Source organism: Pongo abelii, chromosome 6, assembly GCF_028885655.2.
Source record: "Pongo abelii isolate AG06213 chromosome 6, NHGRI_mPonAbe1-v2.0_pri, whole genome shotgun sequence".
NCBI classification, from domain to species: domain Eukaryota; kingdom Metazoa; phylum Chordata; class Mammalia; order Primates; family Hominidae; genus Pongo; species Pongo abelii.
In genome coordinates, this window is record NC_071991.2 from 681699 (window position 1) to 701067 (window position 19369).

General features: G+C 50.9%; 1 protein-coding gene across 2 annotated transcripts in view; it reads right to left on the reverse strand.

Moving 5' to 3' along the window:
• PRKAR1B (protein kinase cAMP-dependent type I regulatory subunit beta) overlaps nucleotides 1-19369 on the reverse strand; it is a 179957-nt gene that overhangs the window by 121910 nt on the left and 38678 nt on the right. For both annotated transcript variants that reach the window (XM_024241248.3, XM_024241247.3), the window contains exons 3-4: nucleotides 10919-11089; nucleotides 7600-7691 (exon numbers count right to left, since the gene is read on the reverse strand). In XM_024241248.3, the coding sequence (XP_024097016.1) occupies nucleotides 7600-7691; nucleotides 10919-11089 (263 nt within the window). The remainder of the gene's footprint in view (nucleotides 1-7599; nucleotides 7692-10918; nucleotides 11090-19369) is intronic.

The window sequence follows — 19369 nt, forward strand, 5'->3', positions numbered from 1 at the left end:
AATGGATACACAAATGGGGTGTGGCCATGGAGTGGAATATTACTCGGCCCTGAAAAAGGAAGAAAGCATTGACACATGTTATGCTGTGGATGCACCTTGAAAACACTGTGCTCAGTGAAAGAGTCCATCACAAAAGGTCATATATCATGTTCATTTAAGTCCTATAATGACTTACATGAAATATTTAGAATAGGCAAGCTCATAGAAAGAGAAAGTAGATTGGGGTTATCAGGGGCCCAGTAGGGGGTGATAGGACTGACTGCTGAATAAGTGTGGGGCTTCTATTTGGAATGATGAAAATTTTAGAAACAGAGTGGTGATGGCAGCACACCATTGTGAATGTAACTAATGCCACTGAATTAAACACTTAAAAATGGTTGAAATGGGCTGGGCACAGTGGCTCACGCCTGTAATCCCAGCACTTTGGGAGGCTGAGGTGGGCGGATCACCTGAGGTCAGGAGTTCGAGACCAGCCTGGCCAACATGGTGAAACCCCATCTCTACTAAAAATACAAAAATTAGCCAGGTGTGGTGGCGCACACCTGTAATCTCAGCTACTTAGGAGCCTGAGGCAGGAGAATCGCTTGAACCCAGGAGACGGAGGTTGCAGTGAGCCGAGATAGCACCACTGCACTCCAGCCCGGGTGACAGAGTGAGACTCCAACTCAAAAAACAAGAAAAGGTTAAAATGGCAAACTTCATGTGATATATATTTGCCACACTGAAAACAAGAGCAAGAGAGAAGGCTGGTGGGCAGGTCTACGTGCCATTTTTTTTTTTTTTTTTTTTTTGAGACGGAGTCTCACTCTGTCGCCCAGGCTGGAGTGCAGTGGCACGATCTCAGCTCACTGCAAACTCCGCCTCCCAGGTTCACGCCATTCTCCTGCCTCAGCCTCCCTAGTAGCTGGGACTACAGGCGCCCACCACCACGCCCAGCTAATTTTGTTTGTATTTTTAGTATAGACGGAGTTTCACCATGTTAGCCAGGATGGTCTCGATCTCCTGACCTCGTGGTCCACCCGCCTCGGCCTCCCAAAGTGCTGGGATTATGGACGTGAGCCACCGCGCTCGGCCCCACGTGCCATTTTTTTAGGGTTTGGATGATGAGATGGAGCTACAAGTTCATGAAACGCCACTTCATATTCCTCCTGAGGCACCCAGAGAATGACTCTGCCCAGCGTCTCTGCAACCACGCCAGGCCAGGGGACCAGTCATGGCCCGTGCTCACCTGTGACAACTCTGGGCTGAGCTGGTGACAAGCCTGTGCCTCCATGAACATGGAAGCCCGTGTTGATAGCTGAGCCCAAGAGCTAGGTGGCCTGGGCCTCCGAGCTCCCCCATGCCACGGCGTCCGGCAGAGGGGCTCAGGACCCAGGATGGCCTCCGAGCTCCCCCACGCCACGGCGCCCAGCCGAGGGGCTCAGGACCAAGGACGGCTCCAAGCTCCCCCATGCCACGGCGTCCGGCAGAGGGGCTCAGGACCGAGGACACGGCATCAGCCCCAGATACCAGAGATGATCGTGACTGCAGCACATCCCCGCCCATCTTCAGCCAGAGCTTTCCCAACCTCGGCGCTCTCAATGACCCCAGGCTCATCAGCCAGAAGATGGGGACACAGAGATTTCGCGTGAGTTGTTCTGTCTGACAACTGGGTCAAGAACTGAAGCGACCGTCCACCTCCTTCTTCCTCAGGTTGAGGACTTGAGGGTTTCTAAAGGGCCCTGAACCACCGCCCCCCGCCACCACTTCTCAGTCCCTCCGTTGCCTTCACCGAGCTCTGCAGAATTCAGATTCTGAAGGTGGGCGTGGATGTCATCTGGCTGGAGCCAGGCTTTTGATAAGCTCAAAGCTCACGGGCTGCCTCTGGAGGGAACAGCTCAGGGGGCTCCCCACGCCCGAACATTGGCTTCTCAGGGTGGCTACTTCAAGAGGAACGAGCCACGCAGAGAGACGGGTGAGTTCCAAGAAGCACCAGAACCCCTGGGAACTCCAAGCACATATCTGGGTGTTTGGGTGGGTTTTTGGGGGATTTTTTGTTTCTGCTTTTGTTTTGAGACAGGATCTCGCTCTGTTGCCCAGGCTGGAGTGTAGTGACACGATCTCGGCTCCCTGTAGCCTTGAACTCCTGAGGTTGAGCACTCCTCCCACCTCAGCCTCCTGTGTAGCTGGGATTACAGGCGTGCACCACCAGGCCCGACTAATTTTTTTAAGAGATGGGGTCTCACTATGTTGCCCAGGCTAAGACACATATTTGAATCCCAGGAGGATATTGAGATCTCCATTTTCCTGGCTACCCTCCAAGTGATGCCTTTTTCCCTGTGGCCCCAGCACCCCCACAGGCAGCAGGTTCCTGCTGAAATGAACAAAGCTGCCCCTCCCATGTGTTCACCAGCTCTCCCCTGCCCCAGCCATGCCTGGAACAGGCCCCAGGCCCTTTGCTGCAGCTGTGCCATGCCTGGAACGGCCGTGCTGGCTCTCACCTTTCTGCCCATCCTGAATGAAGCCATCCCATTCTATGATGTGCAGGCCTCTCTCAATGTCCTTCACCACACACCATCTCTAAAAATGTATGTGCTTCATGACTGTGTGCTGCCTGCTCCCCGGAAAAGCCAGCCCCACGAGGACAGAACCCGTCCCCCACCCCCACTGTGTTCCCAGAACCCTGCACAGAGCCTGGCACACAATGAATGCTCCGGAAGTATTTGTCGTCTTAAATTCTGTGGAATTCTGTGGAACCGAATTTGTTCTTTTTTTTAAGACGGAGTCTCGCTGTCGCCCAGGCTGGAGTGCAGTGGCATGATCTCGGCTCACTGCAAGCTCCGCCACCCAGGTTCAAGCAATTCTCCTGCCTCAGCTTCCTGAGTAGCTGGGATTACAGGCATGCGCTACTGTGCTCGGCCTCATTTTTGTATTTTTAGAAGAGATGGGGATTCACCATGTTGGCCAGGCTGGTCTTGAACTCCTGGCCTCAAGTGATCTGCCCACCTCAGCCTCCCAAAGTGTTGGGATTACAGGCATGAGCCACCACACCCGGCCTTGTTGAACCAATTTTGAATTCAGGTGCAAAGCTGTGCTCCACCCACCGCACTGTTCCCACATGTGGGAATATTTGAGCCAGAAAAAGAAAACGCTGGACGGTCATCATTACCGTTGCTAGAAATAAAAATAATAGCCAGGCGCGATGGCTCATGTCTATAATCCTAGCACTTTGGGAGGCCGAGGCGGGAGGATCACTTGAGGTCAGGAGTTCGAGACCAGCCTGGCCAACATGGGGAAACCTCATCTCTACTAAAAATACAAAAATTAGCTGGGCATGGTGGCACACGCCTGTAATCCCAGCTACTTGGAAGGCTGAGGCAGGGGAATCACTTGAACCCGGGAGGCGGATGTTGCAGTGAGCCAAGATTGCACTACTGCACTCCAGCCTGGGCAACAAGAGTGAAACTCCATCTCAAAAAAATAAAAAATATATATTTTTTAATTAGCCAGGCATGGTGGTGCACACCTGCAGTCCCAGCTATTCAGGAAGTTGAGGTAGGAGAATCACTTGAGCACAGAAGGTTGAGGCTGCAGTGAGCTATGATGGTGCCACTGCACTCCAGCCTGGGTGAGAGAGTAAGGCCTTGTCTTAAAACACACACACACACACACACACAGAATGGACAGCTGGTCTGTGTGGCCAGCAGCTGTGGACCAGGGACCTCCCGCCTCAGGGCTGAGCCTGTCTGCAAAGAGGGAGCTACAGAGGCTCCAGTGAGGCGCGGCTGGGACCAGAAAGGGCTTTCTCTTCCTCAGGGTGCCTTCGTGATCTTCCAAACTGAATTTTTAACCTGGTGAACGTAATATCCGTTCAAAAACGACATTTCAATTGCATTGTAAATTGATGTTTAAATTCAAGTTAAAATAAACTCAAGTTAAAATAGTCTTCAGCTCGGCCAGGCGCGGTGGCTCACGCCTGTAATCCCAGCACTTTGGGAGGACAAGGAGGGTGGATCACGAGGTCAGGAGATCGAGACCATCCTGGCTAACACGGTGAAACCCTGTCTCTACTAAAAATACAAAAAATTAGCCGGGCGTAGTGGTGGGCGCCTGTAGTCCCAGCTACCTGGGAGGCTGAGGCAGGAGAATGACGTGAACCCGGGAGGCGGAGCCTGCAGTGAGCCGAGATCGCACCACTGCACTCCAGCCTGGACGACAGAGCGAGACTCCATATCAAAAAAAAAAAAAAAAAAATAGTCTTCAGCTCTTCAGTATCTGGCTCCTCCTGGTGACCAGGTTCACCACTGCCAGGCAGACACCTCTGTGCACGTATCCCAGGGCCGCTGTGAGCAAGTACAGCAGGTCCTGAAACAACAGAAATGTATTGTCTCTGCAGTTCTGGGGCCAGAAGTCCAGATCCAGGATCAGCAGGTGGAAATCAAGGTGCTACAGGACCACGCCCTCCAGAGGCCCCTGGCAGGCCCCTCCTCGCCTCTTCAGGTGGCTGTGGCCCTCCTCGGCCTGTACCACATCTCACCAACTCCTGCCCTGTGGTTGCATGGCCTCTTCCCCTTCTGTGTGTGGAATCTCCTCCTGCCTCCCCTTAGAAGGCACATGTGATGGCATCAGGGCCCTCCTGGGAAACCCAGGGCCACCACCCACCTCGAATCTCACTTCATCACATCTGCAAAGTCCCTCTCTGCCACTCAAGATGACACATCCAGGTCCCAGAGACTAGGTCGTGGGTATCCTGGGGGGGGCCTGGACACCTCCCAGGATGGAGTAGCCATGCCCAGCTACTCCAGCCACACCCAGCTACTCCAACCATGTCCAGGCTAATCCTAAATTCCAGCCACACCTAGCTACTCTAGTCACATCTAGCTAGTCATGCCCAGCGACTCCATCCATGCTTAGATACTCCAGCCATGCCCAGCTATTCCAGCCACACCCAGCTACTCTAGCCACATCTAACTACTCCAGTCATGCCCAGCTACTCCATGTATACCTAGCTACTCTAGCCACACCCAGATATTCCATCCATGTCCAGCTACTCCAACCAAACCCAGCTATTCCAGCCACACTCAGCTATTCGAGCCATGCCCAGCTACTCCAGCCAAACCCAGCAATTCCAGCAACAACCAGCTACTCTGGCCACATCTAGCTACTCCATCCATGCCTAGCTACTCTAGCCACACCCAGCTACTCCAGCAACACCCAGCTATTCCAGCCACACCCAGCTACTCTAGCCACATCTAGCCACTCGTCATGCCCAGCTAACTCTATCCATGCCTAGCTACTCCAGCCACACCCAGATACTCCAGCCACACACAGCTATCCCAGCCATGCTCAGCTACTCTAACCACTGCTCAAACACAGAAGCAACAGGTGTTCCTGCTTAGGGTAACTTGGCACCCTGGACCCAAAGTATCCAGCCTGAACCAGCCACATGCTCTGGACAAGATAGGGTATTTCAGCATGATGTGCGTGGCTGGGAGCCAAGGCCCTTGAAGGCCACTCCTCTGCACAGCCCCTGCCACCCTTTCTGAGTGAGATCCCAGCAAGATGTATCAAAAGCCTGTTAAAAACACGCACACCAACATCCATCAGAATCTTAACAGGCCAATCTCTGACCCAGCAACCCGAATACCAGGAGTCTCCTGCCTAACCACAGCGTTACTACTCATAGAAACATTGTAGCACGGAGAAATTAGAAGCCTCCCACGTGACCTTGGCAAAGGCAGCAGTTAATAAACTCTGATTCATTCTTACAATGGAACACTGTGCAGATACAACAATTAGATTTGTACTTATATGGAAGGACTTCTTAGACCCATCACCCCATCACCAGCAAGGAGCAGAGCAGAGAACAACGTGTCTAGTGTGTTCCCAGGGTCCCCACCTGTGCTCATGGGCACACACCTGCAAACACACAGGGCGGCTGGAGCCCCCACCGGACCACCACATGGTTGCCCTCCGGGAAGGGGAGAAAAAGACATTTTCTCTTTATATTTTATACATATGCAGGTCATTTAGATTTTATATAGGACTAGTATCAAAATGTGCTCAGTTAATCTAATAAAGAATTATAATTTGTCAAAAAATTGTTTTAAAAGAGAGAATTTTCAATATGTTACACATCCTTTGATCACATCAAGGAATTTATCTCAAAGAAAGAAACGAACAAGTACTCCAAGATGAAAACACAATGATGACCACCAAATGTTCATAAAATTAAAAATGCAGGCCGGGCACAGTGGCTCACGCCTATAATCCCAGCACCTTTGGGAGGCCGAGGCAGGTGGATCATGAGGTCAGGAGTTTGAGACCAGCCTGGCCAACATGGCAAAACCCCATCTCTACTAAAAATGCAAAAATTAGCCGGCTGTGGTGGCGGGCGCCTGTTGTCCCAGATACTCAGGAGGCTGAGGCAGGAGAATCGTTTGAACCCGGGAGGCAGAGGTTGAAGTGAGCCAAGATCATACCACTGCAGTCCAGCCTGGGCAACAGAGCAAGACTCTGTCTAAAATAATAATAATAATAGAGCTTTAAAAAATGCAAACAGCCGCAGTAGGAAAACAGCTAATTCACATAGAACAGACCACTGCAGCACTCTTACTGGCATGGAAAGGTGTTGAGGAGGCCCTGAGTATGAGAAAACAGTGTAGAATGAGATGCTATTACAGACGGGATCTGTGCACAAGGTCAATCCTTAATGCCTGCCCCCCAAATATCCCCAAGGATTATCTCTAGGCATCAGATGGAGACATTTCTGCTTTTAGTCTTTTCAAAATTTTCCGATTTTTCCAATTATGTCTATGATCAACATCCCCACACGTGGCATCCAAGCCCCTTCACGCTCGGCCCTCTCCCTGAATAACCCTGACCTCCTCTGTCCCCTCACTGCAACTCTGCAGACCTCATCTGCTGTCACCTCCTGCCTTGGGCCTCCGAGCTCCCAGCACGGGCAGGAGCCGCGGGAAAGGTACATCCTGGCCCCATCTCTCCCACGAGGCGGTGAGCAACGGCAAGGCAAGGCACGTCCATGCATGCGGAAGAGGCCGGAACACGAAGCCCACGGTAATCACACCACCTGTGCCTTCCTAGGTATAGCGCGCGGGGGAACCGCAGATCCAGACCCGGTATTTGAGGAAGGCAGTTGGGCCTTCCCAGAGCAGGGACTCAGCTCGGCAGCAGGGCAGGTGCACGCAGCATAGTATTTCGGGAAGCCACCCCTGCCTGGTGAGCCCACGTTTCCAGGGAGCCGTGACACGCTTCTCCTGGCGCCGAGCGTTCCGTGTTCACTGCCCATGAGTCAGAGAAATGGCAAAGCCTCCCTGGAGGCCGGGGAGGGTGGTGGTGATTCCCGGGCGAGCAACGGGGCCTGCCCACGTCCCGGAGGGCGAGGAGGGCGGCAGTGATTCCTGGGTGAGCAACAGGGCCTGCCCATCTCCCGGAGGGCGAGGAGGGTGGTGGTGATTCCCGGGCGAGTAACGGGGCCTGCCCACCTCCTGGAGGCCGGGGAGGGTGGTGGTGATGCCCAGGCAAGCGGCGGGACCTGCCTACCTCCCAGAGGCCGAGGAGGGCAGTGGTGATGCCGGGGCGGGGGACGAGTCTGCCTACCTCCTCTCATTGTCATCCAGGTGAGCGAAGAGCACGTTCTTGGAGATGGCCTTGGCCAGTGCAGTCATGGTCTTATAGTCCTTGGGAATCACCTGAAGCGGAACCAAAACATCACCACGTGAGCCACCCCGGCCTGATGCTGTGACGCGACCTGAAATCTCCCTATTCCACCCTCAGCCTGCTGTTATCAGGCAATGGCACAAATATGCAATTTGAAGTTTAATGTGTATTTCACCACTTTTTTTTTTCTAAACAGAGTCTTGATCACAGCTCACTGCAGCCTCAACCTCCTGGGCTCAGGTGCTCCTCCTGCTTCAGCCTCCCAAATAGCTGGGACCACAGGTATGCACCACCACACTTGGCTAAATTTTTTATTTTTAGTGGAGATGAGGTCTCACTATGTTGCCCAGGCTGGTCTCAAACATCTGAACTCAAGCAATCCTCCCACCTCAGCCTCCCAAAGTGCTGGGATTACAGGTGTGAGCCACCGCACCCGGCCTCTTATTACTTTTGAAATGCAGTCGCGTGTCACGTACTGATGGAGAAGCGTTCTGAGAAATTCATCATTAGGCAATTTCATCATCATGCGAACATCACAGAGCAACAGACACAAGCCTAGCTGGTATAGCCTAACTATGCACTGAGGTTATAACATGATACAGCCTATTGCTCTAGGCTACAAATCTGTACAGCATGTGGCCATCCTCAACATTGCAGGCAGCTGTAACACAATGCTAGGTGTATCTAAACATATCTACACAGGCTGGGCACGGTGGCTCATGCCTGTAATCTGAGCACTTTGGGAGGCCAAGGCAGGCGGATCGCCTGAGGTCAAGAGTTCGAGACCAGCCCACCCAACATGGTGAAACCCCGTCTCTACTAAAAATGCAAAAATTAGCTGGGCATGGCGGTGGGCACCTGCAATCCCAGCCACTCAGGAGGCTGAGGGCAGGAGAATCACCTGATCCCGGGAGGTGGAGGTTGCCATGAGGCAAGATCGTGCCACTGCACTTCAGCCTGAGTGACAGAGCGAGAATTCGTCTCAAAAAAATAAATAAACAAATAAACAAACGTATCTACACAGAGAAAAGGTACAGTAAAAAATACGGTATCATAATCTTACGGGACCATGTATATGCAATCTGTCAACAACCAAAACACGGTCATGTAGTGTGTGCCTGTATGCAGTACACTGTTACTGGCTGCAGTCACCCCACCGTGCAAAGATCTCAAAACCCATTCCTCCTGTCTGTCTGTCTGAAACTCTGCACCCTTTGATCAATAATTCCCCACTCCCTCTCCGGATGAATGAGAAGCACTACAAACATCTCAGATGCCAGGATATCCCCCCCTTAAAATAAAACCATGCAGGGAGGTCATTTAGGCCACAACGAGAGCTCCTGTGGTGCTTGGGCTACCCGGGAAGTCCCTGTCTGTCCAGGTGCAACTGCGGACCACGCAGGCTTAGGCGTGCTGTGTTTAACGCAGACAGCCCCTGTGCAGACGTCTTTGAGAGACAGCAATGAAATCTCCTAAAAAGCCACTCCAGTTCTAACAGACTTTTAAAAATGTAAGTGTTGGCCGGGCGTGGTGGCTCACACCTGTAATCCCAGCACTTTGGGAGGCCGAGGCGGGTGGATCACCTGAGGTCAGAAGTTCGAGACCCACCTGGCCAACATGATGAAACCCCATCTTTACTAAAAATACAAAAAAATCAGCCAGGCATGATGACAGGCACCTGTAATCCCAGCCAGTCAGGAGGCTGAGACAGGAGAATCACATGAACCTGGGAGGGAGAGGTTGTGGTCTGAGATCACGCCATTGCACTCCAGCCTGGACAACAGGAGTGAAACTCTGTCTCAAAAATATATATATAAATGTTTTGTTTTCAAATAGTTTCTATTTACAGAGAAGTTGCAAAGATCATTCTCGTGCACCTTGCAGGTTCCCTGATGTTACCACCTGACATCCTATGATGCATTTATCACAACTGGGGAGGCCATGTCGATACAAGACAGTCACTGAGCTCCACACCTAATCTGTTCTTCTTTTGTTTTGCCTGAATGGCCTTTTTCTGTCCCAGGACCCCGTCCCGTCTCCCCAGTGGCCTCCAGTCTGCGACAGTTCTTCACACTCTCCTCGTGTGCCGTGAGCAGGGCTGGTCAGGCATTCTGCGGAGCGTCCCGCAATTTAGGTTTATTTGAGGTTCTTCTCGTGGTTAGACTGAGGTTCTGGGTCTTGGGGAGGAAGACCCCAGAGGTGGAGTGCCCTAATAAATTTTTATCAATGCCTGTGCTAGCTTTAATTAGCTGATTATAAAAGTATTAAGTACTGGGGAAAGGAATGGGGTGTGCGTGTTCAGGGAACAGAGTCTCAGTTCTGCAAGGTAGGAAGGTTCTGGAGATGGTGGTGGTGACGATTCCACAACAATGAGAATGTGCTTAACGCCACTCAACCGTGCACTCAGAAATGGCTAAGAGGGTACTGGGGATTGACTTGTGTCTCCCCAGAAATTCACATGTGGAAGCCCTAACCAGCCATGCTATGGTATTTGGAGAGAGGGCTTTGGGAGGTGGCTGGGGTTGGATGGGGTCATGAGAGGAGAGCCCTGAATAATGGGATTCATGCCTGTATAAGAACAGACCAGAGACGCTGGGCGCGGTGGCTCACGCCTGTAACCCCAGCACTTTGGGAGGCCGAGACGGGCAGATCACAAGGTCAGGAGATTGAGACCATCCTGGCTAACACAGTGAAACCCCGTCTCTACTAAAAAATACAAAAAATTAGCCGGGTGTGGTGGCAGGTGCCTGTAGTCCCAGCTACTCGGGAGGCTGAGGCAGGAGAATGGCGTGAACCTGGGAGGCGGAGCTTGCAGTGAGCCGAGATCACACCACTGCACTCCAGCCTGGGGGACAGAGCGAGACTCCATCTCAAAAAAAAAAAAAAAAAGAAGAGACCAGAGAGGCTGCAGGAGCATGGGAGGCACACAGCCCAGGACAGTGCCTCTGCTGACTCCAAGGACCTGGATGCCAGCGAGTCCCTTCCCTTCCCTGAGCCTGTGAGGATCCTAAAGCCGCCATGGGGCTACAGAGACCCCACACAGAGCTGCTCCCATAAATTTGAGCTCAGCTCATCTGGCAAAGACAGTAACAAACCAATCCCGCCCAGAACTGCCTCTGCCATCACCCACGTAGTCCTCCCTCTGACCAGGATGACACTGAGACCCCCGGGAGGATGAGGGTGCCCCGTGGGGTTCCAGGGAGCTCACAGGTGACAGCCATGTGCCGAGGCCTGGGGACAGGAACCCCGTGAGCCTCACCTTCCTGACGTAGGACACGGCGTCCTCCTCGGTGTACACCTCGGCGCTCACGCCTCCTCGCCGGCGGCGGGCCTTCACCACGGGGTTCGGGGGGGTGGGCGACACCTCCTCATCATGGGAGTCCGACTGTGAGTTCGACTTCTGCCGTGCCAAAATCTGCCTGTTTTCTTCCTGTGTGGGAGAGGAAAACACAGAAAGGAAGTAAGAACCTGGCTGTCACGGCCAGGCACAGGGCTCATGCCTGTGATCCCAGCACTGTGGGAGAGGAACTCAGGAGTTGGACATACGGTTAGGCTTTGTGTCCCCACCCAAATCTCACTTTTGTCCCCACCCAAATCTCACTTTGTGTCCCCACCCAAATCTCACTTTGTGTCCCCACCCAAATCTCACTTTGTGTCCCCACCCAAATCTCATTTTGTGTCCCCCCCCCAATCTCATCTTGAATTGTAATCTCCATCATCCCCATCATCCCCACTTGTCCAGGGAGAGACCAGGTGGAGGCGACTGAATCATGGGGGCGGTTTCCCCCTTGCTGTTCTCGTGATAGTAAGGGAGTTTTCACAAGATCTGATGGGTTTCCAAGGGACTCCTCCCCCTTCACTCAGCACTTCTCCTTCCTGCCGCCTTGTGAAGAAGGGGCTCTGCTTCCCCCCTGCTGCCTTCTGCCATGATCATAAGTTTCCTGAGGCCCCCCCAGCCATGGGGAACTGTGAGTCAATTCAACCTCTCTATAAACTACTCAGTCTTGGGTGGTTCTTTATAGCAGTATGAAAATGAACTAATACACCCTGTCTCTACAAAAAAAAAAAAAAAAAAAGAATTAGCTGTAAGTGGTTTCACCTAAAGTTGCAGTTCCTAAGAACCTGTCAACATTTCTGTGTATGTACCAGTTTTGTGAGACATTAAAAAATAAAGTGGGTGAGGCTCTCCAGGTAATTTTTATAACTGCCTGTACATCCATGATTATCTCAAAATTAAAACTTTAATTTGCTTTTTAAAGTGAGTGAGAGGCTGAACTGGCGTGGGGTTTACGGAGGCTGAGATGACAAGCATCTGGAGGTCTGCTGGGAGGAGGGGACTGGAAGTTGAGCCCCGAGTCACCGTGGAATGACCATGGTTGTGTCCTCCATGTGGGCTGGGGTTGCTCCGAAGCCCACCCTGCCTTGAGTTGTGGATGGCAGGATGCACCACCACTGCAGACCTTGCTCCTGCCCACAGACAAGTGCTTCGACCACTGTCCCCAGCTCTTCAGCCACTCTAAACCTCATGCATCCTGCATGGTCTTAGCCAGCCTGTGCATTTCAATCCCACCAGGGCCGATGTGCCTTTCCTCCTGCACCTGGAGGACCTGTGTTTGCATAACCTGCAGCCTAAACACTGACCTCTACCACCCTCAAAGGTGGGCCTAGGACCAGAGACGGGGGGCTCTGTGGTCTGAGGCCCTCCACCACCCTCAAAGGCGGGCTTAGGACCAGGGACGGGGGGCTTTGTGGTCTGAGGACACACCGGGCCCTGAGCTGAGCCCCTTTCTCACTGCAATTCTGCCTCTTTGGGAAAAGGGTGAAGTAAGGGGAGGGAGGGAGGAAGGAGGAAAGGAGGAGAGAGCAGGGAGGAGGGAGAGGAGAAGTCAGGAATCAGCACGCCAGGCAGCCTGGAGAGCCCAGGAGCTCAGACCCCATCCTAAGGCCACACCGGGTAGCCCAGCTCATGGGGACCACAGCTGAGCACACTCCTTTCCTAGAGTGCTGTGTGACCCTGAGTAAGTTACTTGACCTCACTGGGACTCATCTGTGAGGGAAAATGAAGACACATGTCCCTGGCATCGTAGTAAGAAGAGACTTCAGGCCAAGTGTGGTGGCTTCTGGCCAGGTGTGGTGGCTCACGCCTATAATCCCAGCACTTAGGGAGGATCGTTTGGCCCCAGGATTTCAAGACCAGCCTGGGCAACAAAGTGAGACCATATCTCCAAAAAAGTTTCTTGGTCAGGCACGGTGGCTCATGCCTGTAACCCCAGCACTTTGGGAGGCCGAGGTGGGTGGATCACGAGGTCAGGAGATCCAGACCATCTTGGCTAACACAGTGAAACCCTGTCTCTACTAAAAATATAAAAAATTAGCTGGGCGTGGTGGCAGGCACCTGTAGTCCCAGCTACTCAGGAGGCTGAGGCAGAAGAATGGCGTGAACCCGGGAGTCAGAGCTTGCAGTCAGCCAAGATTGCACCACTGCACTCCAGCCTGTGTGACAGAGCAAGACTCCACCTCAAAAAAAAAATTTAAGGAAAAGAGATTTCAACCTGTCCTAACAGATACGAATGGCTCTGTGTGCAGAAGCAATGCCGGCTCACATGTCCTGAGTGTTCACCTTGGTCACTCATGCCCTACTCAGCCTTGAGGTGGGTGCAGCCCCCAACCTCTCACACAGATCAGGCACACAAGACCCTTGCTCTCCCTCCCGGCCTCACCCTGATCCAGCCCCTGGCCTTCCTGCCGGTCCTCTGAGGGCTTTGGTCCCCGGCAGCTCAGGAGCTTCCCAAAAAAACATGGCGGCCCCATCAGGCAAGGCCTTGCTTCATGGACCAGGAGGTGGAGGAGGAATTCAGGGGCAACCAGGCCAAGTTCCCTACCAATGCCTCCTGACACCCCAAGACCCAGACATGCCCACCTGTGACAAGGCTGAGACCGCGGCTCTGAGGTGCCCATCCTCCAGGGGCACAGGAGCTCTGGGGTCCTGGGGTCTGACAGATGCAGACACCATGTGAATGCCAAGACCGGGGTGCCACCAGCCCTATGTCTGGGTATCCCCTTCCTTGACTTTCAAAAACCATCCCTTAAGCAAATGGTTTGCTTATTGGTTCCAAATATTGAACCCAAGGATTTCTGAGAATTGGCCATTTAAAGTCAGCCAGGTGCACCAGTCCAGGTGGGTGAGGTGATCACCAGGTCACACCAAGGTAGAGGATGCAGGAGAGGGGTCTGAGACCCCAGCCTGCCCTGGCTTTCTGCGGACTCTGTAGCCATTCCTCCTGCTCCAGGAACCTCCGGCAAACAAATGACTGTCTCCCCAGCCTGTTAAAACTGGGACATGGGTGGGAGCTCCTGCCGAATGCCAGCCGCCATCCAACCCGTGGGTGGTGGACATGAGTGAAGGGTCCCCACAGACCAGAGTGGGCCGGCCGGTACCCACATGGAGCAGCGGGATGCAGTCACAGAGACGCCCTGACCAACACTGGCCTCAAGCCCCACTCCTGGCCCACCTGCCACGTGCCAGGCACGGCACCCATTCCCCATGGAAAGGCGGCCTGGAGAGCTGCTTGTTGCTCCCTCAGAAACAATCCCACCCACTCCTCACCCAGCCCGATGTGGCCATCTGTCAATCACAGCCAAGGGCAGTTTCCCCAGGGGCCCCCACTTGTTCCGCAGCTGATGCCCACCTCCATGTGCACCAATGCCCACCTCCACGTGCACTGATGCCCACCTCCGTGTGCCAATGCCCACTTCTGCATATGCCAACACCCACCTCCACGTGCACCAATGCCCACCTCCACGTGTGTGCTGATGCCCACCTCTGTGTACACCAACGCCCACCTCCGTGTGCTCCAACGCCCACCTCCACGTGCACCAACGCCCACCTCCACGTGCACCAATGCCCACCTCCACGTGCACCAATGCCCACCTCCACGTGTGTGCTGATGCCCACCTCTGTGTACACCGATGCCCACCTCCGTGTGCTCCAATGCCCACCTCCACGTGCACCAATGCCCACTTCCATGTGCACCAATACCCACCTCCACATGTATGCTGATGCCCACCTCTGTGTACACCGATGCCCACCTCCGTGTGCTCCAATGCCCACCTCCGCCTGCGCTGGCCAGTTCTCCCTGTCTCCTCACACACCTATCAGACGCTAAGTGCCCAGCCGGGAAGACGCTGAGTACGTGGGGATTGCCGGATGCAGCTTTATGCGATCATTTAAATATATTGTGATGGAGCTTCCCCAAAAAAAATGGCAGTTGGAAAGTGCACGCTTCCTCTTTTCCCTCTAGCGACCTCTCGAACGACAGCAAGATTAAAATATATGCATATATACATCTACCACAATGACCAGAATGGCAGGAACGCTATCTGAGATTTCTGGAAAACAGACAATGACCTGAAGCACGGAAATTGACATTCGGACCAAGTACGCGGCAGCCCGGGGTATGTGAAGCAGGTTCTCCCGGATCCATGGAGGGAACGGTTCGTGCTGCAGAACCCCACAGGGCAGAGGACAGAGGTGGTGAAAGTCATCAAGATCCAGACCCGGGACCACAGGAGCTCAGGAGCCTGGGAGCCGGGCAGCCCCCCAAGGCCAGGAGCCCAGGTGACCTGTGGCTGCTCCTTCTCTTCCCTTTTACAATGGAGATTCCCAAACTACACAAGAGTAGGCAGAGTAATACAATGAATCACCAAACGCCCATCACCCACCCTCAACCATTATCAAAATGGAGCCAGTCCTATTTCATTTCACCTCCACCCACTTCACACAGACACAGACACACACACACACACACACAACACACAGGATGGAAGCAAATCTCAGATACAGCATTTCATTTTAAATACTTCAATATCTAGCTCTAAAATACACTTGTTAAAACATAACCACAATCCCCATTATCATCTGCCATGAGTTGGATGTGGTTTGTCCCTCCTGAAATTTGATCCTCAATGTGGTGATGTTGGGAGGTCCATGAATGTAACTTTTTATATTAATTAATATAATTCATGTTACCTATATAACATACACATAACAGTAGGAAGATACACCATGAAAATATCTTAAAAAGAGACAAAAAGACAAAGAAAAAACATGTGTTTGTATATACATATATATAACATGTCATATATATATATATACACGTAACATGTTTTTTATATATATATATACCAAAAACATTCCAGGAGCTCAATATCTGATTAACAGCAGTTCCAGAAGATAAAATAAAATAGAAACTTGCCAGAAATAAAAGAAAAATTTCCCTAAACTGAAGAACATGAGTGTCTTGTTTGACAGAGCCCACAAGATTTTCAGTCCTAGTAAAAGGATCTCTTACACTGTACTTCCAGGGATGAGAATTTTCCAAAAGCTCCCATAGAGAAAAGTCAGGTCACCTACAAAGGACTGACAATAAGAATGGCTCAAACTTCTCAAAAGAAACACTAGATACTAGAGGACAATGAAACGAAGCCTCCAACATTCTGAAGGAAACTTCCTTTCAACCTAGACCTTTATACTCAGCTAAACTAGCATTCATGTTTGTGGTTATAATAAAGGCATTTCCCCAGTATACTTGATCGATAATTTTTAACTTTCAGAATTTACTTACAAAGCATAAAAGGCATAATTCTAGTTTTTTAAAAAAATATAAATATTATCAATATGGACAATGCAAAATGAAAAGTTCAGATAACAAAAAGGTAATAAAATTTTGAAAAGGAAAGCTAGGCAGGGTGGATATGTGAAGAGCTTTGCCTTTTAAAATGGAGAATCGGCCGGGCGTGGTGGCTCACGCCTGTAATCCCAGCACTTTGGGAGGCCGAGGTGGGCGGATCACAAGGTCAGGAGATTGAGACCATCCTGGCTAACACAGTGAAACCCTGTCTCTACTAAAAATACAAAAAATTAGCCAGGCGCGGTGGCGGGCGCCTGTAGTCCCAGCTACTCGGGAGGCTGAGGCAGGAGAATGGCATGAATACGGGAGGCAGAGCTTGCAGTGAGCCGAAATCGCACCACTGCACTCCAGCCTGGGCGACAGAGTGAGACTACGTCTCAAAAAAAAAAAAAAAAATGGAGAATTAAATAATACAGTTCACAATGAAATTGTAAAGGGGTTAGTGTATTATTTAAAATTTAGGAGTTTAGAAAGGAAATAGTAAAAGATTTTAAAATGGTGATACAACTATACTGGGAAGGGAGAGAGAAGGTGGGGTCACCTGGCATTGCCCAAAGTCAACAGAGGGTGTTGAAAATTTTAGTTATTATTTACCACCACTCTGACCCAAGCCAGCATTCATCTCTCATCTAGAATATTGAAATGGCTGTTCTTGCAGTTAGGGATTTTATTAAAGCATAAATCAGGTTTTCCTGTTAATGACAAACTAAGTTGTTTAGATTGAGTTTTCTGGAGAGATCGACTAGAAAACCTTGATGAAAGGTTAAAAATATGTTTTTGAAAGCATCAGAGAGCTACCACAGTAGAGAAGAATTAATTACAAGGCCAATTTCAAGAAGACAGAAACCCAGAGAGATGAACACAGCAGTTGGAACCACAGGAAGTGTCTACAACAAGCAGCCGAGAAGCTGACAGGCTGAGGTTTCAACAGATTTGCAGAGGTAGGAAAGATCAAAACTGGAACTTAGGGCCTGCCTAGGAAAAGAAATCCTAGTAAATCCTCCATATTTTGTGCTTTGGCCCAGAAGATTTTGTGTGGACACTAGAAAGAAAGATGAGCTGGGATTAAGCCAGCCTCCCTGGGACTGAATCTCAGCTCAAATCATCTTAGTCCCTAATTGGATCAGGGTGATCCAGGATTGCTAGCACCCCTAGGCTAGCCATTTTTCCAAAGCAATTATACATTCTCTCAAAAGGAATATATCAGCCTCAAATTTTCTCTTTAATTTTTCATACGTAATGTTGGGAACTCAATCAAAAATAACTCGGATACAGAGAGACAAGATCATGTAATCAAAACCCAAGAGAAGCAATAGACAATACAAAAAGATTCCCTCAGGGGATGCAGATCAAGGAGTTAACGGACATAGACTTTAAAATAATTATGCTCAGTATGTTCAAGAAAATAAAAGACGAAATTGATAACACTGGCACGAAACTAAGAAAAAAAACTATAAGGCACATGGAAATGCTAGAATCAAAAAAACATAAAAATTGGAACTAAGAACTTGGTGGATGGGTTTAACAGCAGATGAGAAACACAAGGGAAGAAATTAGTAACCTGGAAAATAGATGAAAATAGCCAGACTGCAGTACAAACACAGGAAAGGAAAGCAGCTACAGAAAAGTGCTGAAGAACATGTGGACTATGGCAAAAAGCTCCAGTTTATGTGAATTTGAGCTCCAGATGGAGGGGAGAGAATATGGCAGAAGCAACGTCTGAAGAGATCATGGTGAAGAATTTTCCTAAACTAATAAAAGACATCAGGCCACAGATTCAACAAGCACACAAACTCCCACGCAGGATAAACCAGCATAGCGTGGTAAACGACAGGTGCCAAAGACAGAGAAAAACCTAAAATGCAGCCAGAAAAAAAAGGCATTACCAGCCGGGCATGGAGGCTCATGCCTGTAATCCCAGTACTTTGGGAGGCCGAGGCAGGTGGATCACCTGAGGTCAGGAGTTCAAGACCAGCCTGGCCAATATGATGAAACCTCATCTCTACCAAAAATACAAAAATTAGCCAGGCATGGTGGCAGGCAACTGTAATCCCAGCTACTCGGGAGGCTGAGGCAGGAGAATCATTTGAACCCAGGAGGCAGAGGTTGCAATGAGCCGAGATCGTGCCACTGCACTCCAGCCTGGGCGACAAAGCAACACCCCACCACAAAAAAAAAAAAAAAAAAAAAAGGCTGAGCACGGTGGCTCACACCTGTAACCCCAGCACTTTGGGAGGCCAAGGCGGGCAGATCACCTGAGGTCAGGAGTTCAAGACCAACCTGGTTAACATGGTGAAACCCCATCTCCACTAGAAAAATACAAAAAAAGTAGCTGGGCGTGGTGGCGTGTGCCTGTAATCCCAGTTACCCAGGGGACTGAGATAGGAGAATCGCTTGATCCGGGAGGTGGAGGTTGCGGTGAGCCAAGATTGTGCCACTGCACTCCAGCCTGGGCAACAGAGTGAGACTCCATCTCAAAAAAAAAAAAAATACAAGACAGATTGCACACTCCCCTGCCCACTGGAACCCTCCAATGGCCTCCGATCTGAGTTGAAACAATTGTTTATGTCAGTCAGCAAGGCCCTGCGTGACCTGCCCTCAGCCCCATACCCCTCGCCTGCCCCAGGGCTCTCTGCATCCTCCCACACGAAACACACTTCTGCCTTTCACTTGCAATTATCTGCCAAGGACAGCCTTCCTCAATGTCTCACGGCTCCTTCCCTTCCCTCCCCAAGTCTCCACCGAAATAAGACCTTCTCGGTGCAGGAAAACCCTACCAATACACCTCTCCTCCCGCTCCAGGGCTCTGCGGTCCTCTCAGCAGTTACGTATTGCTGTGAGCAGCAATCTCACAGTTACGTATCTGACGTATTTTGCATCTTAACCATGGTTATTGTCTGTCTCCCTCAGTACAATACTGCCTGGGCTTGATTCACTGCTAAATCTCTGGTGCTTAAAACAGCGCCTGCATACAGTAAATGCTTAATACATATTTGTTAAATAAATATAAAAGAGACAAG